Genomic DNA, 18,856 nt, shown 5'->3' on the forward strand with positions numbered 1-18,856 from the left:
TACACACTAAAGTTCTTGTGTTTAGAACAGAAGCCGCCAACACTGAGGATGGCTTTGAAGATATTTGCAAAGAAGTGGAAAACAACCCCATGAACTGACAGGCTTATGTTGTGCAAATAACTCTCTTTTTCAAATCATGTTTTATGAATTACATCACAGCAAAAAAGAAAACACTGCTACACATGATGACTACCCACACAATGTGACAAGTGCAAAAGTAGAGAGTTAATCACTTCAATGAATAAGAGTGATGTATCAACATGTTATAATGACACAGTGTGGAGCAGGAACTTGTAAGCAGCTCATGTTGTAAAATCTTGTAAATCCAACAGCACAATTTGTTAGCAGCTCATGCTGTAAACTCTTGTAAATCCGACAGCACACCACTTCCAAGTCACTTTACCAGGAAAGGATTTACAATTGCTGCTCTTGATAATTTAGATTTTGAAGACAGCTCTTCTTTGTCTGGAACATCTAGCACACATGATACTGCCATGGTACTTTATCAAGACTACCAAAGAAGTAGCTGCTGCAAAAACGAGCTATGTCAGCTGTAGGCATAAACAAACAAAGCTGGTAACTTATAACCCAATGCCTTGTCAACGTGTGCAAAATCACTACAGGCCATCAACATGTTCCAGTCCACCAGAAAGTTTCAAAGTGGCTGAGGACATGGATCTCCTTCTACCTGATGCTGCAGTCTGCAAAGCTGCTTTAACTGCATTTATCAGATCTCTTATTCGGTGCAAACTGAAGGATGAAGAAAAGCATGTTCCTCCATGAGCTGGAATTCATGCTCTGATCTCCCAGAATACTGTCCCACTGAAGAAGCTTGGGTTTTTACCAGTAATACCATCTCTGGTAACAAACTACTCAACAGTATACACAGCTCGAAAAATGTCAAAAATGTGCGTGTTCAGCTTGAAGACCAGCCTATCATGCCAATGTTTTGCGATAGTGTTTTCCGTATTGTAGCTGACAATTTTATGAGCAATCCATTAGAATTTGATGATCTTTATCCAATGATGGGCAATTTCCACATGACAACAGTTGTGTTGCGGCTGTGTTGTGGTGTGGGTTAAGTTATCGCAATGGATGTGGCATAGACGAGCACTTAATGAGGCTGAAATCTTTGGAAATAAAGCTTTCCAGTCAGTATTGAGTGGAACTCATTATGTTAGTTCGTAACAAGGTATGTTCATCATATCTGAGAATATAGAAACATTGCACTGGAATGCTTTCTGGAAAAAGAATGACACATTTTTTGCATATCTTACTTCAGAAGTGAACAGGGCACAGGGTGCACTTCATTCAAAAAACATAATTTAAAGCCAAGCAATGTTCAATACACTCAGTTCAAAATCAGAAAACCAAGATCGGAAAGGGGATTGGGAGCTCCACATGAATACTGTGGAGTCACTGATTACTGTGTTTCGTGAATTCGACTGCATAAACAACCTGAGATATGGGTCCTGGTATTAGGAAAGAGTGAAGAAGCCAGAGGTGGAAAAAACATAACTCAAATGAAAATTCACCCAAAGACATTTTGTGGTGAAAGACAGACAGGGAAGGTTCAATGCTATGGCTCCAGATATGAAAATGGAACAGACTATCCAGAGATCACAGAAAAGCTCCAAGGGAATTGTTGGTCAGACATGTAAAAGTGAATATGTTGCTCAATGGCAGCGAGTTTAATTTGAAGTCCTTTCTATTTACAATGTTTTCAGAGAGATGACAAATTCATAATTAATGGACCATCTTGAAATTGTTCGTCACCATGAACGGGAAAGAGAGGGGAACGTTCCAATAAACATGTCGACAGCCTTCTTCATTTTATGCAGCAACAAAGAAAGCCCTTTGAAATGACTGAGACTGTACAACTACACAACTTTGTAACCAAACAATAGTGGATAACGATATAAAGACACATCTACTAGATGTCCTGGAGCATGGATCAAAACTATGCTCAGGACTGAAGCAGGAGAGATTTTTACTGAAAGAGAAAAAGTTGTTTGACATAATCACTAAAGCTCAATTTCCACACTTTAATTGCCATAGTAAGAGTTTCATCCTACCAGCCACAACATAACAGGTTACAAAAAACAACTTTTGCAAGCACATAGAGAGATGGATGTAGCAAAAGAAAGGGGGGAATTTATTTTATTTAATTCTGTTGCATAATCCTCTTCCAACAACCTCATTATTTGATGGTGATGCTGAAACCAAACCAGTGAAGCACAAACTCATAAAAGAGCTTGAGAAAAAACTTTCACCTGAAGAATTTATATATGAAAAGGTGTCCTAATTGAAAAATGATGTTGTGGACTATTTCTCACAATTGTGAATGGTCAAGATTTCATCCTTGCAAAACTTCGGAGAGGTGGTTCAGACTGTTCTACAGATATCAAAGTCAGTATGCACCTTGCAAAAACTTCCCATTGTCTTTAACAGTTATCTTGAACTATCGGTCAAAGAACGTGAGAGAATCAGATGAATCTCTGCAAGTGGAACAATTGACCCTGCCTGCATCAAAAATTCAACACCTATACTTGTGCTACTTGATAAATTCTGGTCATCAACATTGAACAAGATGAAATTGGAGATGTTAACTCTCCAAAACATTTCTGATGCTTTAGTGAACACTGAATTTCCAATTATTCAAGTGGAATGATTGTCAATGACGAGTTGGTGCTTGCAGAGATATATTCAAAAGGTACGGGCCATATTGGAGGAAGCTGACCTTCATGTTATGCCACATGTTCAGCAGGTTGTTTTAAATGGTTTAAATCGAGTAATTGTAAGGGCAAATGACACATATTGTGTTACTTAGATTTGTTGCAATGTTCATAAGTCAAGGATTGTCAGAGTTATGGATACATTATAGAACAGGTGAGAAAAGACACTTAGGGGGTTATTCTAACTTTGGAGGAGGTGTTAATCCGTCCCAAAAGTGACGGAAAAGTGACGGATTTACCACCAGCCGTATTACGAGTCCATTATATCCTATGGAACTCGTAATACGGCTGGTGGTATATCCGTCACTTTACCGTCACTTTTGGGACGGATTAACACTCCTCCAAAGTTAGAATAACCCCCTTAGTCCCGCTTCATATTCTGTACAAGAAACGTGACCCAGAGGTGCCCAGGGTTCTTATCAAGGCACATATTCTTACAGGTGAGGACATTATGAGCAAAATTGGAACAAAGCTTGGAGCTTTAACTGTTGATCCTGTGAAGTTTCTAAAATGATTTGCTGAGACAGAAGAAGAATAGGACTTTAAAGACATATAAAATACCTTGTGGGTGTGTGGAAACCGAGTTCTGACACATTTGACGTTCTTCGGTACAGTGAGTCCAAGAGATCAGTACCGCTAAGAGACCTTACACTGACGTCATATTCTGTGCGTGGACACATTAAAAGAGCGTTCTACCTGATCAGAAGATGTGTAAATGTTTTGGATCATGTGTATGTAGAGAAAGATCCATGTGAATTTAGTTAGGAAGATACTGATGGGGTGCTAAAATCTATGAATTTTCTAAAGCCTCTACCCACAGAACTTACACTTACATGTACTTGCAAAACCTGTGCTACAAAAAGATGTCCCCGTTGTTATTGTATTCTCAAATGTTCAACATTCTGCAAATGTACCACGGGCGATTGCCAAAACAAATAAAGTGATCTATGAAAATGTGTCTAAAACAGATTATAAACACTGTTTGGTGTATAAATAAAAGGATTAAAAAACATTATTATTTGTTTCATTTATATATATATATATATATATATATATATATATATATATATATATATATATATATGTCTCTTCTTCCTCTATTATAGATGCCATTTTGGAAAATGGCAGAAGGGTTGCTCTGAGGAGTTATTTTCTTCTCTTTAAGATTATTTGACCACCAAAACCTATGTTTTGACACCAAGATGAAGTATAGAGGTCTTGTGGTTCCTGTGATATTCCATCAGCCATTTTTAAAAATCTTGTCCAGAAAATATGGCCCGCATCAGCAAGTCTACCCAAGCCAAATTACTACTCTAATGATCCAAAAACACAAATAAAAAATGAAAATCTCTGGACAACAAATTTTTACTGAGGTATATCAGAGGGCCGGGATTATCAATGTCCACAGCGACATGTCCTAGGGTTGCCACCGTCTGTTCTTGTCCCTGTTTGACTGCACCAAGATGAAGCAGGAGATATCAGCTGATCGCTGCAGGCTCAGGAAATGCTTACTTTGAGGAAGTGGTTGCCGGTGGGAGGCGCAGGCACTTACGTTTGGGGGGGCAGCACTCATTTTTCTGCATCAGGAATTTAATGCGTGTAAAAGACACATATCATATGGGAAAGATGGAGGAAGAGAAAGATGGAAAACTGTCACAAAGGGAGAAAGCAGAAAGCTGCAAGAGTGAGTTGAAGAGGCTGGGAGTGGCTGTAATGGATTAAAGAGGCCTGAGTTGGCTTTAGGATTACGCTGCCTTAGTAGTCTGTGCAAGGACATTTAATTGCAGCATGGGCGTGTTTCAGAGGAGAGCTTTGGGCACAGGAAATGTTTTATTTACAAACTAAGCACTGCGCTCAGGGACACATCCGTGTTGTGTGGGCAACTTTTACTCCCAGCTGAAGTGGTGGTGATTCGCCCCTCTACCTCACACCTGAAAGTACAAGAGTCCAGAAGGAAACATCAGCAAGCAAAAGATCAAAGTACACAGCAGGAAAACAGAAATACTCAACCATAGAGTTTGTCGCCCTGCCCCTCCACGTTGTCCTCCAGTGATGTTTGGGCATATGACTATTCTTCAATGCATTATAAAAACTGACATTGTTATGGGAGTTTGTATGGAGACCAAAAACTGAACTTCACGAATGGTTCTAGGATTCACAGTCAATGCTGCTTTCAGGATACAGAACATTTTGAGCTTTGCTGTTTCAGTGATATGTTACAACAAAAAAACTTTGCAATATTGTCTTTGGGCCAGCTTAAGGCAGATTCAACAGCTATGTAATGGACCTTAAAACCTATGTAACTTATTCTTCAGCTTTGACAAAAAATTACATGACTTGCTTCCGCCGTCGGAAAATTAAAACCACTAACCATAAAGAAACACATAAAAAAGCCCAGCAATATCACAGAACGCAGTGCAAAAAAGTTGGTGAAAAGCTGCTACAAAAAAGTTTATGTATTTTGGTAAAACGGAATGACTGGAGCAAATGATTAGGACACATGGGCAATAAAAATACATCAATATTTAATCCATTTTGCAGTTTCTTATTGTAAGAAATACATAAAGGTAGACAGGTGATGGAAATGTTTTAGTATATATAGAGTGGGATATTGTTAACTGAATAGGCGCGAGTCTCTTTATGTGAAAGTGACCTTGATAAACTCTGTATATTTGTAGATGGAATGGTCTTTGAAGAGGTGGGTTTCAAGGATTTTAAGGAAGTTCATGAGGTTCCACAGATTACAGTACCCATGAAGAACCTTTGGCAATCTTTATATGAGCAAAACATGTTTGAATTGTCTGTATATCTCTCTACCTGGCTGGCGTATTTATTACTTCAGCCATGTTCTTTGTCACACCCTCAGTTTTGAATGCATGTATGATGCAAAAAACTTTTATGTGTATTTGAACATGGGCCAGGATCTCCAGGTAGAGGTAGCGCATTGAACCCTTTGAAAATGGGGCTACAGATTTGTTGGAGTTACAAACAAAGATAACTGCAAAGGTCCATATAGCTGTTGATGAGGAGACATGCAATTAACGGTCTGTTTTTTCAGTGGGTCAGGGCGTTTTTTCCCTTAGCTTATATTTGAGTATAATTTTTTTTTACAGTGGCATGTTTTTGAATGACTCAGGTACATTTATTGTCTAAGATGATTTGTAAGCTCTGTTCACCAAAATAGATTTTGTTAACTGGCAGACAAGGCAGGCTGCACTACATAGAAAATGTTTCCCAGATGGTCTAGGATTTTCGAATATTTAACGTGTTACGTTGCTTTAACAAATTAACTGTAATGAATGACTGATATTATTTCAGATGCCTAAACATGACATAAAAAATTGCATAAGTGTGTCATGGGGTTGAGCTAAATTCTTAGATACGCTAATTCAGAAGAATACTATTTTTAGCCTGCCATTTGTTTACTTATGGAAAATCACATGTAAATGCTGGACATCTGAAAACACTGTATGTGCTGAGAGAGCTCCTTAGCTGGTCTTCTGTCTTAAGGTGTTACACTGGAATCACGCAACACTGACCAGACATAGTAAACCTTAATACAAAAATGGAACTGCCTCAACAGCTTCCCTCGCTTTGAGAAGATCTGACGATTTTGAGTGGATGTGAACGTGCAATAAAAAATCTGCAAAGAGAACACAATCAGCAACAACTCTATTAAAAGTGCAGGTTTATTTCTTCCAAATGATACTAATCCTCAATGATTCAACCTTTGAAATATTCCCTAGTAATACCTATTAATTTGCAGAGATGGGCCTCAGACAAGAGAAGCTATCAGGTAATATTGAGGACCACCCATCTTTCAAACAAGCCAACATCCCTGATATCAGAGATTTGGCAGCAATGTTACTTAAATATAAAATGGAGAGAAGAATAAGGACCTGGTTACGAACTGGTGGATTAGAATTCCCTGTGGAATTTTACTCTTCTCTGCTCGTGAAAGGTCTATTGTTTTCACCCCCCAGTTTTCCTGGATGAAGGAGCACAGCAACCTGATTATACAGGCCGAAAATAGCTTGTTACAATAGCTTTATGCTTCAGCTACAACTACAAAAACACAAAAAAGTGATGGGAGGCATGCTCACGATTAGTCTATCCACTGGCAATCACTCTGGGTACCATTCCAACCCATCGTTCTTGTGTCCACCATGCCACCTCAATTTGGACCCAGCCATATGCAAATCAGTCTTCACCCTGCTTCAATCAGAATAGTTTAGCTCAAACTGGCAGGCTAGGTCCTCCATGAACTGGAAAACAAGCAACCCAAGACTGGTTTCACCCTGACTGGGACTCTTCATTAAAAAGTGGGTGTGGCTTGGTCCCAGTGACACAGTGAGCACGGGACCATGGTCCTGCCTGTCTTCCTTTCCTAGCAAGGGGGAGAATGGCTACAGAAAATTATCATCTTCCTAAGATGATCAGCAGCTACAGTCATGCACTATGAGAATATAATCAAAGTTGAGGCAGAAAGGAAGGACTCTGTATTAACAGTACACATTGCCCAACATAAACCTCAGGTATATGAGATGGTTCTGCAGGCTGGGAACATGGAAATAGGCATCATGTTGGCCTATGAAACACATCCAATCCTTTAATGGAGGGGAGCATCCAAATCATCTATTTCTTTATGCATTTCTTTGATCAGGGACAGGGCTGTACTATTGTTTGGAGCCTTTGTATGACTAGAAATGTATCAGATTTTTGGGGGGGATTGTTGAACGCTCTCCACAGCTATTTTGCAGCTGACGTAAACTAACCAGACTTTTTGGGTGAAATGGCTAGAAGAGAAGAACACCTGCCATCTTTCGTATGTCCATCATTGATGAAGTTCCCACTTACAAGTGTGGCAACAGAAATGGCGGAAGGGAGGAGTCAGTGGTCTGCGGTTGCCACTGCTTGATGTCTGCCTCTCCCCTTTTAAGTCTTCGAAGGTTGGTAAGGCTGATTTTGAGAATATTGGTGTTGCCAGTATTGCTGGGACGATTAAGAGGTTTGAATCCACGGTTGCAAAAAACAATGTTCATAAGCCTTGTAATGGTATCTTCAGTACTCCTTTTCTAAACTTACTGCATTAAAGGTTTGTCTTCACAGGCGGCATTTCGACATCTGAACAGGACACAAAAAGAGACAAGGAAATTATCTGCAGATCTTCTGTTTAGTTTCAATCTGGTAAGGCATAGCCATGACGAATAACGTAAAGCTAGCTCCAGACAATATCCATGGCCATGATCATATGAGTCCACTGCTGCATTGTTCACCTGACTGGAGAGCATCATCCTCTCTTGAAAGAAGATCCTGATTATACTCTCTGTCTCAGCATGGATTCTTTTCCTTCAAAACACTGAAGAGTCTCAGTTATAACAGACATATAGGATTGGGATGTCCAGACTGGAAAGGTAAGCTTTCGAGCCCCACAGACCAATACTTAGTTAAAGGTTCTACTGCTGTTGATCTGTGAGACTCAAGCTTGAGGCGACTCAGTTAAGGTTGGGGAAGAGCCCTGTAATAGCTTTTTCAGAAAACGTACAAATGTGCAAAAAGTGTGAAAATTATTTTTGAACAATAATAATTTAAATAATCCCTAAAGTTGTAAGTGATGAACTAATGAGATTGCCCTTAAAACTAGCTTGCCAAAACACTTGAAAGTGTAATTAAGACAGTAAGGAAGCTGTGTCACATTTCTGTGTGAAACTTTATTTTGTTGAAATAAATGCAGTTCTGATGTTTGCTGCTTATCTTGTTCAGCAAACCCTCCCAATCAGTGTCCCGTTTCAATCACTTCTCCAATTGTTTTCGCAGAGCATCAAATGAATGACATCACACATGTGAGAGTAAACCATTGCCTTAGGAAGTGTGTATAGTAAATGAGACTTCCCTTGTGTATCCAACGTATCCAAGGGATTCCCAAGGACTTCTGTTGGAAGTGCCGCTGTAAGTGCACTAATTCTTTGAACCATTGTTGGGAAAATGTTTAATTTTATGTTGTACATCTCCGGAGCGTAGTTGCTGAGGAGAGGATGGAAGATTTATTTTACCTTAAGAAATCAGTTAGTGTTTAGAATTTAAAATAATGTGTTGTTGCTCCTGATTTGCCAATGTGACCTTAACCATATTCAATCAATGCTGAATGTGCAAAATCTATTAGTAGCTTTTGTCAATTTGTACAAAAGTTCCTGGGTTTTGAAAACTGTTGGTCTTTTTGGTTTTTGCTGTTGTCTGTATTAGGTCGGTTCTAAGCCTTTTGGCTTGGTTGCAAGACTGCCAGTACTGTTCATGAGTTTGACTCTTGGAGTTTTACTATTATGCTGTTTAACTAAGATATTTATTTCAGCTTATGAATTCGCATTTCAATATTGGGGCGTTTACAGTGATTGTTACATTTCTTTCTATACAACAAATTTAACAAATGTGTAAAAAAACCATTCTCCCCTTATTTCTGACCTAGATCTCTGTTAATAATGTTTCTGAAAATATATATTGTTTTAACTCTGCTAAGCTATGAGATTTTTGGGGTGAGGAGTGTTGTCTCTTACTGGAAGATCAACAGAAGATTTGAAGTTGAAACTGAATAGGTACAATTTGGGGAGTTAAAATATTGGGGTTTAAATGATTATTGGGGTTCAGATCCCATATTCTCGAACTGAAGAGATCCATAATTGTGTATCTGATGTTGTACACAAATTATGTGAAATTCAGCAGCAATAGGAGGCCTTGAACATCTGGAATGTCTTGATCTGGAATGATGCTGATGCGCACTATAGGGAGAAAGCCTAGAACATCTTCCCAGGGTACAAGATATTTATATAGGCACTGCTAATTTTTCAGGATGTTACCTGACAAGAGAGATAGAGAGAGGAAGGAGACATATTACAAAGAGATGGAAGTATATCTGTAGGCTATACGAGTGCCGGGCATAGCAGAGTAACAGGAAAAACATACAAAGGAGGTACTAGAGCCAGAGATTTCCTACACTTTACAAACCTATGCACACATATTGGTCAGTACATACTAGACTATTCAAAATCCTATCTATGCTGTACTCTACTCTGCTACAATTTGTAGATCCATGTTGCTGAGAGGTGAAAGACCTGCTTTACGCTGTGTCACAATGTCAAAAGGCTCCTGACTTAGATGTCGGCTTTCTGGCCATCTTGGATGTTGATTTTCCAGCTACCTTTTACATTGAATAAGGTGAACCAGCCCTTGACAGCGAACATGTAGTATATTAACCTACCCTTGACCTCATGGATCTCAACACAGACCGGAAAAGCATGAATTTTAAATTGTGATGCCTTACCTTGGATTGTCCTCTTGAGGGGGTCCCAGAAAACAGAAGAGCGAGCTGCAGAAGTGTGAGGACCCTCCCTGGCCTCTAATATCTACCAGATGCCGATTCCTGACACCTTTGCAGGCTACAAAACTGTATTTACTACCCTACTCTCTTTGAAAGTCCTCCTAGACATGTTGCGAGAGAAAGGACAGGTTTCTGGCCAATGTGAACTGAGACTGGAGACCATACAGACATGATGAAGATATATTTGAGTCTTTTATCCTCACATAGGCAAACACTTTCCAAAATTCGAAGGCATTTTCTAAATTAAAAATATTTCTTTTTTGGTCAGAAAACATAATGAACATACCTTTGTCTCTCAGCATGTTAACTGACATGGGTTTTTAAAGTTTTACAAAGGTTCCCAAAGAGAAAAAGCCAAAAAAAGCCTGATTTCACTTCTCCAGCATCCTGTCACCAGGTGTTGGAAAACAGTAACAGACCTAAACTTCCACTGGCAGGGCTTGATTGTATACTGGTGGGGTGTATTACTTAAATGACCAGTGGCAGTTTTTATTAGCAATTGCCCTTCCTTTCAGCTTTTAATAAAGGTTTGTAATTGAGGTTTCATGCCACTTTTCGTTAAATTATGACCTTTTTCTGTTTTTAAATTGGCTTCTTATAAAATGACAGTTAGTGAATACTGGGCAATATAGCATGCAAAAGGCTGCCAAAACATTGTTTTTTAAATACTGAATTTTCAAAAGACAATTATAATGAACACATTTTGTAAAAGCACTCTGGGATCTTGCACATGGGAGGAACAATTCAGTGCTAAGGCCAAACAATGAATATTCCCTACCGGAGAACCAGGCATTCTCCTGAGTAACAACAGTACTGGGAAAGTCTACATCTGTAGACTTTCCCAGGCATCTGCTGAGCTCTTATAAGCTTATGTGTTCACCTAAAACGAAATGTTTACACTGTCAACATGTTTTATTAATTGTCTATGGAAACTTATTTAAGCAGAATAAGAATCAAGTACTTACTCATCAAGTCTCGGAAAGTGGTTTTGTCATGTGTCATCAAGTGGTCCACAATTGCTCTCCAACTAAAAGACAGAAGGGTTATGCCTTTAATAAAATGATATATATTTGAGGCACATAAAAATGTCCTCAACTAATGTGTTCCTCAGTACTGAGCAAAACATTTTTCAATTTTACTTTTAAATAGGTCAAACAAAAATAAGCCTTACTGACTAACACAAGAAGCATCCATTTGGAAGAAATTGGAATCCATGAAGAGATCAAATGCTTCCTTTTTCCACGTTCTTCTTGTATACTGATAGCCACTGAGACTACTCAATAACTGGGCACATGCTCGATAGCTGGGAGCATTGTGAGCACTAAGAAAAAGAACACAACTTGCAATTAATATCACAGCTATTACCATCAAATAAGTTTCAACATTTTAAATATAAAAGACATAAGAGGGCCTGATTTAGATATTGGTGGATGGGTTACTACATCAAAACAGTAACGGATATCCTGCCCGCCAAATTCTAATCCCATTATATCCAATGGGATTTAGATTTCGGCAGATGGGAAATCTGTCACTGATGTGACGGAGTAACCTGTCCACCAATATCTAAATCAGGCCCAGAGTCTGCACACTGCATGGGTTAATATGGAGGCAGTATGGTGAAAGCCTATCACAATTCCTATAACCACACCTCCCTTTGTAAACACCCAACTCAGGTGATTTTCAGAGGAACACAGAGCCCAATACAAACTCCTCACTTTTGTTTTCAAAACTGTACACAACACCGCTACCCTGTATCTCATCCAGCTCATCAACCAACAGACCCCACTCTGCACAGCAGGTTAAGCTAACCTACTTTCTTCAATGTCCCAAATCCCCCCTGTGCTTCATTAAGATGAAGATCTTTTGGGTTGCTATGGGACAGCCCTTCCTGCTCAACTAAGTGCCATAGCATCTCGTCTGTTTTTTCTAAGTACCCATAAAGCTCAGCTAACAGGTTTGGCAAACAAGGCTTTCTGACACCTGCCCGTCCGAAGACTGCTAGAGCTATCTACTGTCAGAGTGTAAATGTAAAAAAGAGTAAATAGTATAAATACTCAAAATAAAAACTTCGTTTTGTTTCTCATCCCACATACAGGTCAAAATGTATACTACCCTCTTGTTTGGTATATTTACTGATGTTACAGTACACTATTGTTAACTATGTCTGGTAGAAGGGCAAGTTAAGAATCAATTAACATTGCATTAAATTCATTGGATAAAGCAGCGGGGTACAACTTAAAACATCCCTAGCCTTCTTTAATATATAGGTGGTCTATAATAGGGATACACAAATGTAGGAAGTGGAGACTGGTTGAATAAGTTACATACCTTCGGGAAAGCTGTTTCAGGTGAGTACTGGAACTACCAGCAGATTCCTCATTTTTTAAAATTCTGGCAGGCGCCATATAGAACCAGAAAAATATTGCGATAGCTCCTACAAGTTGGTAGGTGGTGTCACTGACTTCCATCACTACTCCATCTTGCTCTAGACAATAGATGATATGGAGCTACATATAAGCGTTATCCCTGCAGGTACGTTGCAGAATGTGATGACGACTGATACGACAAACAAAGTGAGCAAATTTACCTTGGAACCTTATTAAGTCCCAAAAACCCACTCCACAGAATGGGAAGATGGGAGGAAATTTTAGAATCTGCATGTAAATACAGTATTGACTGGGGGGGCATGGCCTGACATTGACATGCAGTCATGATATTACCGAAACTGTTGGAAATCCTGCACTAGTGGCAGTGCGGCCTAACCCTCCCCCGCAAGGCATGATCACGTGCAGGAGATTTGAGCGAAGCGGCGGCCCCGGGGTGGGGCTCCCCCCGAGTGTAGGTGGGGTGGGACTGGAGCCTGGTTTTGCATGGGGCGCCTGATCTCAGCAGCACCATCCAGTGGAGGTGTGCCCGTTCAGGGTGGTGAGTGAGAGGGAGACGACTTGGAGACGGGAAGCTGCATTATATAACTGGAAACCCATGGGGCCCTGTGGAAGGAAGACTCTTGCCAGTGGCTGCCCTGGCGTTGATGGAATAGCAGGTGTCTGGCTACGGTCAGGGACCGGGAATCTTCACCCTTCTTCAGTTATTATAACCACCAATGCGAGGGACAGCGGAAGCATATCAAAGCTCAGGAGGCGGGGGTGTAAGAGCGGACATTGTGGGCCCCTGGGTGCATCTTCCCGGCACACTTGAGGACGTTGAGGTGCAGATTTCAGCTAGTCCCAGGGTGTACTGCTCTCTGATAGCCCCGAAATGTGCACATTCTGGGCAACAGGTCTGGTGGCGCTGTTGGGCAATAGGCCCCGTGGCGGGGGCCACTGGGGTTGTCCTTTGTTGCTCTGGACAGCACTCCATCTAAACAGTAGAAAACATCAACTATGGGTAAGGACAGAGTGACACGATTGCACGCCACCAATACTATCACCCAATACACCATGCCTCGCCAGTGAACACATCAGCTATCGCGCAAGGAGACGATGAGTTGGTGCGGGGCCTGTGGGAGACACAAGGCACCCGTACGGCACTGGAACATAAGATTGAAACAATCTCTATCGATGTCAACTTACTGCATGCAGATTTGAGGAAGATAGCGTACAAGGCCGAGACAGCTGAGGGAAATATACTGGCCCTACAAGGAGAGGCTGTCACTCTGAAGCAGCAAATGGCACAGATGACTGCAGTTAGCCACGACCTCGAGTAGCGGGTGGAAGATGCAGAAGGACGCTCCCGCTGAAATAATATCTGTGAATTGGGAATCTCAGAAAAGATAGAGAGAATGAGGACAGAGATTTTCGTGGAAAATTGGATCCATACCAAACTAAAACCGCAGGGCCTGTCTCAATTCTTTGTTGTGGAAAGAGCACACTGGGGCTTGACCCCCTCTGCTTCTTCTGGAGCTCCTCCTAGAGCCCTAATTGAAAAAATCAATACAGAGACTGTAGTTTACAGGCAGCCCATGAACACCGGATACCACAGATTGCTAGTAGTCCTATCACCATATACCTCGACTACACAAAGCAGGTACAAGAGCGACGCAAAACATTCCAAGCAGCGAAGCAAACGTTGCGAGCCCCCTGTCTGCAATATATGATTCTGTACCCAGCGCGGTTGAAGGTCCTGTTTCAAGGGAAAGCACTGTTCTTTGACCGCCTGGAGGAGGTCTGGGACTGGTAGGACATGCAAAAGGTGCCCTCTTCCTCCCAACCGGATTTGGGTCGGAGCCAGGAGTTGGGGTCCCATCTGTGACATTGGGGTGGGGGTGGGTGGCTCCCATGCAACAGCTGATGAGACCCACTTGGACTCTGCGTGTCCACCATGGGTGCCCATACATGAAGATGGTACGATGCAAGTACAGGCAAAACAGCAGCACACAGCCAGAGTTACAGCACAATATTGTTGGCGCCTGAACCTGGGACGCCAGAGAAGTCAGTGGAGACGATAGATACCCAGTTCGACATCATACCCGACACTTTAGTACCCGCGGGTGACGTGACTGGGGAAATATGATACCCAAGATACAAACCCACTCAATGTACTGAAGGGGGTCCACCTGAGAGAGATTATAATGGTGCTCTGATCTGTGGAGGAGGGTTTGGATCAGACTATGGGCCTGATTCTAACTTTGGAGGACGGTGTTAAACCGTCCCAAAAGTGGCGGATATACCACCTACCGTATTACGAGTCCATTATATCCTATGGAACTCGTAATACGGTAGGTGGTATATCCGCCACTTTTGGGACGGTTTAACACCGTCCTCCAAAGTTAGAATCAGGCCCTATGTATCCTAATATGGACGCAAGCCTTGGGAGTGGCAAGTACAAGTAAGGAACATTACTGGATAGGTACATACGTCTAAGACTGAAACTCCCAAGAGGCAGAACACTAACAGGCTTGGTAGATTCCAAAGATCAGGGGGAATCAATGGATATGCTGGTAGGGAGGTGGGAAGGGGGTTGTTTCAATGAGTTAGCAACTCACTGAGTTGGGCGAATGGGGTATTGTGTGTGTCCTGGCACAGAATGTGCGTGGGCATTGTTAGACCACATGTTGAGCTGAGTGTGTCCGAGGTGGGTAGGGATATGTTTGGTCTTTGTTTTACTATTTCTTGGTTCTGAGTTCAGTCTTTAGGTGGTTTGCTACACAGTTCACACACATGAGAGAGGGAGGCTTACCCAAAAAATACAAAAACAACGATGGGGGTCTGTTACAGACTTACCACTTGGAATTTTAGGGGGAAACGACATAGGATTCTCTCGTATTTAAAACAACATAGGATTAGTATTGCATGCTTGCACGAGACACACTTAGATGACTCGGGCAGCTTGATTAGCGAAGAAATGGAGAGGGCAGTTATATAATTCCTCATACTCTATTCACGCTAGGGGCACCCTAATATAGATTGCACCTGGCCTGCCTGGCCTACATGGAAGCTGTTGTAACTGGAGGGTATGTCCTAGTGCAGGGGTCTGTAGACAGTTGTGCGATTACAGTACTTAATACTTACACCCTTAACAGATACGACTGCACATTCTTTTTGTCCATGTGGGAACTGACAGTACAGTGGTGGGATCCCCATTGCTTTGGCTGGGTGATTTTAATTGCGTGCTGGACAGGGACATGGACAGGAGTCACCTTCCCCCTCCAGGCAAACACAAAGCCTCTATTGTCTCCGTCCCTTGCAGATGTCATGCACAATATGTGCCTGATCGATATCTGGAGGGAGTGTAACCCAACACTAAGGGTTTACACCTGACACTCGCCCACATATAACACATTTAGCAGGCTGGGTAGGATACTAGGAGGTGGTACAAAGAGGCTAGAAAAACCGGAAATAACACCGCAGGCAATTACAGTTAGAATTGCTCAGGGATGAGATGCACTTGGCTGAATTGCTGATGGGGGACCTGCAGCGCATGAACATGCTGACTGACAAAACCTCTGTACGCAGTCAGATAGGAGATATCTGGGATAGATTGGACAAGCTCACACTTAAACAGTACAGAAAACTACTACATAGGGAGGGAGACAGGTCGGGAAAACTCCTGGCATGGATTATATGCAGAGAAAACCCACCACCAACTATCACACACCTTATAGTCCCAGATGGTACCTAGATGAGTACCAGGGAGGACGTAGTGGACACATTTAAGGCTCATTTACAACAGGTCTACACAGCATATCCTAATGTCACCCCTGCGCACTATACTCCATTCTTAAAGGATTTGGACATTCCGAGATTGCCGCAGCGGCTGTTGAGGAACTGGAAGTTCCTTTGGAACTCCAGGAACTAAGGTCAGTTGTGAAACTGCTTCCCCATGCGAAGGCCCCAGGAGGAGATGGGTTCCCCACTGAATTTTATAAAGTACACATAGCAGAGATCATGCAAAAACTACTGGAGGTATTTCTAGAGGCTTGTACACTGGGTGTGCTCCCACCTACCATGAGGGAAAGGGAAGATATGCATGGTCCCAAAGTCAGGGAGGATAAGACGAGCCCAGCAGCATTTCGGCTCATGCTCATAATTATTTACGATGTGAAAGTACAGAGCACAAGTTTAGTGCACTGGCTAGCCCCCCACATGCGACCTTAAGACATGAAGACCAGTGTGGTTTTATTCCAGGCCATAATACGGCTATGAATTAAGACGACTGACACAAGTCTTTCTTGCAGAGCCTGGGCTTGATACAGAAATGGCCCTGGTCTCTATTGACTTAGAGAAAGCATTTGATACAGTGGATTGGGGATATCTGTTGGATGTCCTTAGAGTGGCTGGATTCAAGCCACAATACAGGGAGATGTGAAGTTACTCTATAGGGCCCCTTTGGCTAGAGTGAGAGTGGGGCATATACCCAACAATTCCATCTTAATATAGGAAAAGTAATGTCCTCGCTTGAATCCTCAATTGCATTCTGGAATTCACTTCCCCTGTCCTTAATGGGTAAAATTGCTATTTCTAAAATGGTGCTCCTCCCCAGATGCCCGTATGTCCTTCAGAACTCAATGAATCCCATTCCAGCATGTAAATTTAAATGGTTTAACTCCTTGTTGATTTCCCTTCTTTAGGCAAATAAACGGGACAGTGTGGCACTAACCACACTAAGTAGAACAAACACGTTGGGTGGTCTGGAGGTACCACACCTGGAGTTATATTATCATGTAGCTCATTTGCAACATGTTCCCAGATCACTCAACACTTTCTCCAGCTGGGAGACATGGCTGCTGACGGGAGTGATCGAGGTAAGTAGTCTCCCTGACCTATTGATGGAAAGGACCGGCGTAGCAAAAGATGCTTCATATATAGTGCGGCAGATGGCATGGGTAGGGCAGGTTGTGGCAACAGTGTTAAAACGAGTACCGTTTCATAGGGAACTCCCTATATGGATCTTAAAGTCCGTTAGGCAGATGATGACTGATATGTCCTTCTGGGCATGGAAGGATGGCGGGTGTGAGCAAATGGGGAGCCTATACCCGATGAATACTTTATCACCTTTCAAAATGCGTGTGCTGACTTTAATTTGTGACTAGGGCAGTTCTTGCAACATACAGGCTTGGCAATTATGGTGCAACAGATAAGGCCAAGCTACCCAGCAGAGCCCCCCCTAAACCCCTCCTCGTTGTCACACACAATGGGGGTATTACTGATGGCGGGATCTAGCTGACGCATGAACACGCTCCTTTATAGAGCTATGCCAACAGACACAAACATGAAACACACACGAGTCCGAGACGCATGGGATTGCAACCTGGAGACCCCTAATGAGGACACCAACTGGGTACGCATCTGGAATTGACACAAACAGTTTCTAGCAACACCTGTTTTCGACTCATACATTACAATTTCCTGCACAGGACATACATGACTCCCAGGGCTCTAAACTGCATGACATGAACGAGCCCGGACACCTGCCCCCGATGTAATGCAAGGGGAGCAGATTTCTTACCTATGACATGGAAATGCAGAGCGGTACACAAATATTGGGAACGGAGAGTGGACGAAATGGTACACGCTACACACCTACCTATAACTCTTACACCTTAGTGCTGCCTGTAGGAGGCTGGACTGGCTTGTAGTGAGTACCTAGGGGTACTTGCACCTTGCACCAGGCCCAGTTATCCCTTATTAGTGTATAGGGTGTCTAGCAGCTTAGGCTGATAGATAATGGTAGCTTAGCAGAGCAGCTTAGGCTGAACTAGGAGACGTGTGAAGCTCATACAGTACCACTAGTGTCATATGCACAATATCATAAGAAAACACAATACACAGATATACTAAAAATAAAGGTACTTTATTTTTATGACAATATGCCAAAAGTATCTCAGTGAGTACCCTCAGTATGAGGATAGCAAATATACACAAGATATATGTACACAATACCAAAATATGCAGTAATAGTATTAGAAAACAGTGCAAACAATGTATAGTTACAATAGGATGCAATGGAGACACATAGGGATAGGGGCAACACAAACCATATACTCCAAAAGTGGAATGCGAACGACGAATGGACCCCAAACCTATGTGACCTTGTAGAGGGTCGCTGGGACTATTAGAAAATAGTAAGGGTTAGAAAAATAGCCCACCCCAAGACCCTGAAAAGAAAGTGCAAAGTGCACTAAAGTTCCCCAAAGGACATAGAAGTCGTGATAGGGGAATTCTGCAGGAAAGACACAAACCAGCAATGCAACAACAATGGATTTCCAGTCGAGGGTACCTGTGGAACAAGGGGACCAAGTCCAAAAGTC

General features: G+C 42.0%; 1 protein-coding gene across 3 annotated transcripts in view; it reads right to left on the reverse strand.

Annotated features, from left to right (window-relative positions):
* Nucleotides 1-18,856, reverse strand: part of DOP1A (DOP1 leucine zipper like protein A) — a 694,260-nt gene that overhangs the window by 128,143 nt on the left and 547,261 nt on the right. For all 3 annotated transcript variants that reach the window (XM_069235613.1, XM_069235614.1, XM_069235612.1), the window contains 2 exons: nucleotides 11,279-11,428; nucleotides 11,073-11,134 (listed from right to left, as the gene is read on the reverse strand). In XM_069235613.1, coding sequence (XP_069091714.1) covers nucleotides 11,073-11,134; nucleotides 11,279-11,428 — 212 coding nt within the window. The remainder of the gene's footprint in view (nucleotides 1-11,072; nucleotides 11,135-11,278; nucleotides 11,429-18,856) is intronic.

The sequence above is a fragment of the Pleurodeles waltl genome, chromosome 5 (genome assembly GCF_031143425.1).
Source record: "Pleurodeles waltl isolate 20211129_DDA chromosome 5, aPleWal1.hap1.20221129, whole genome shotgun sequence".
Lineage (NCBI taxonomy): Eukaryota > Metazoa > Chordata > Amphibia > Caudata > Salamandridae > Pleurodeles > Pleurodeles waltl.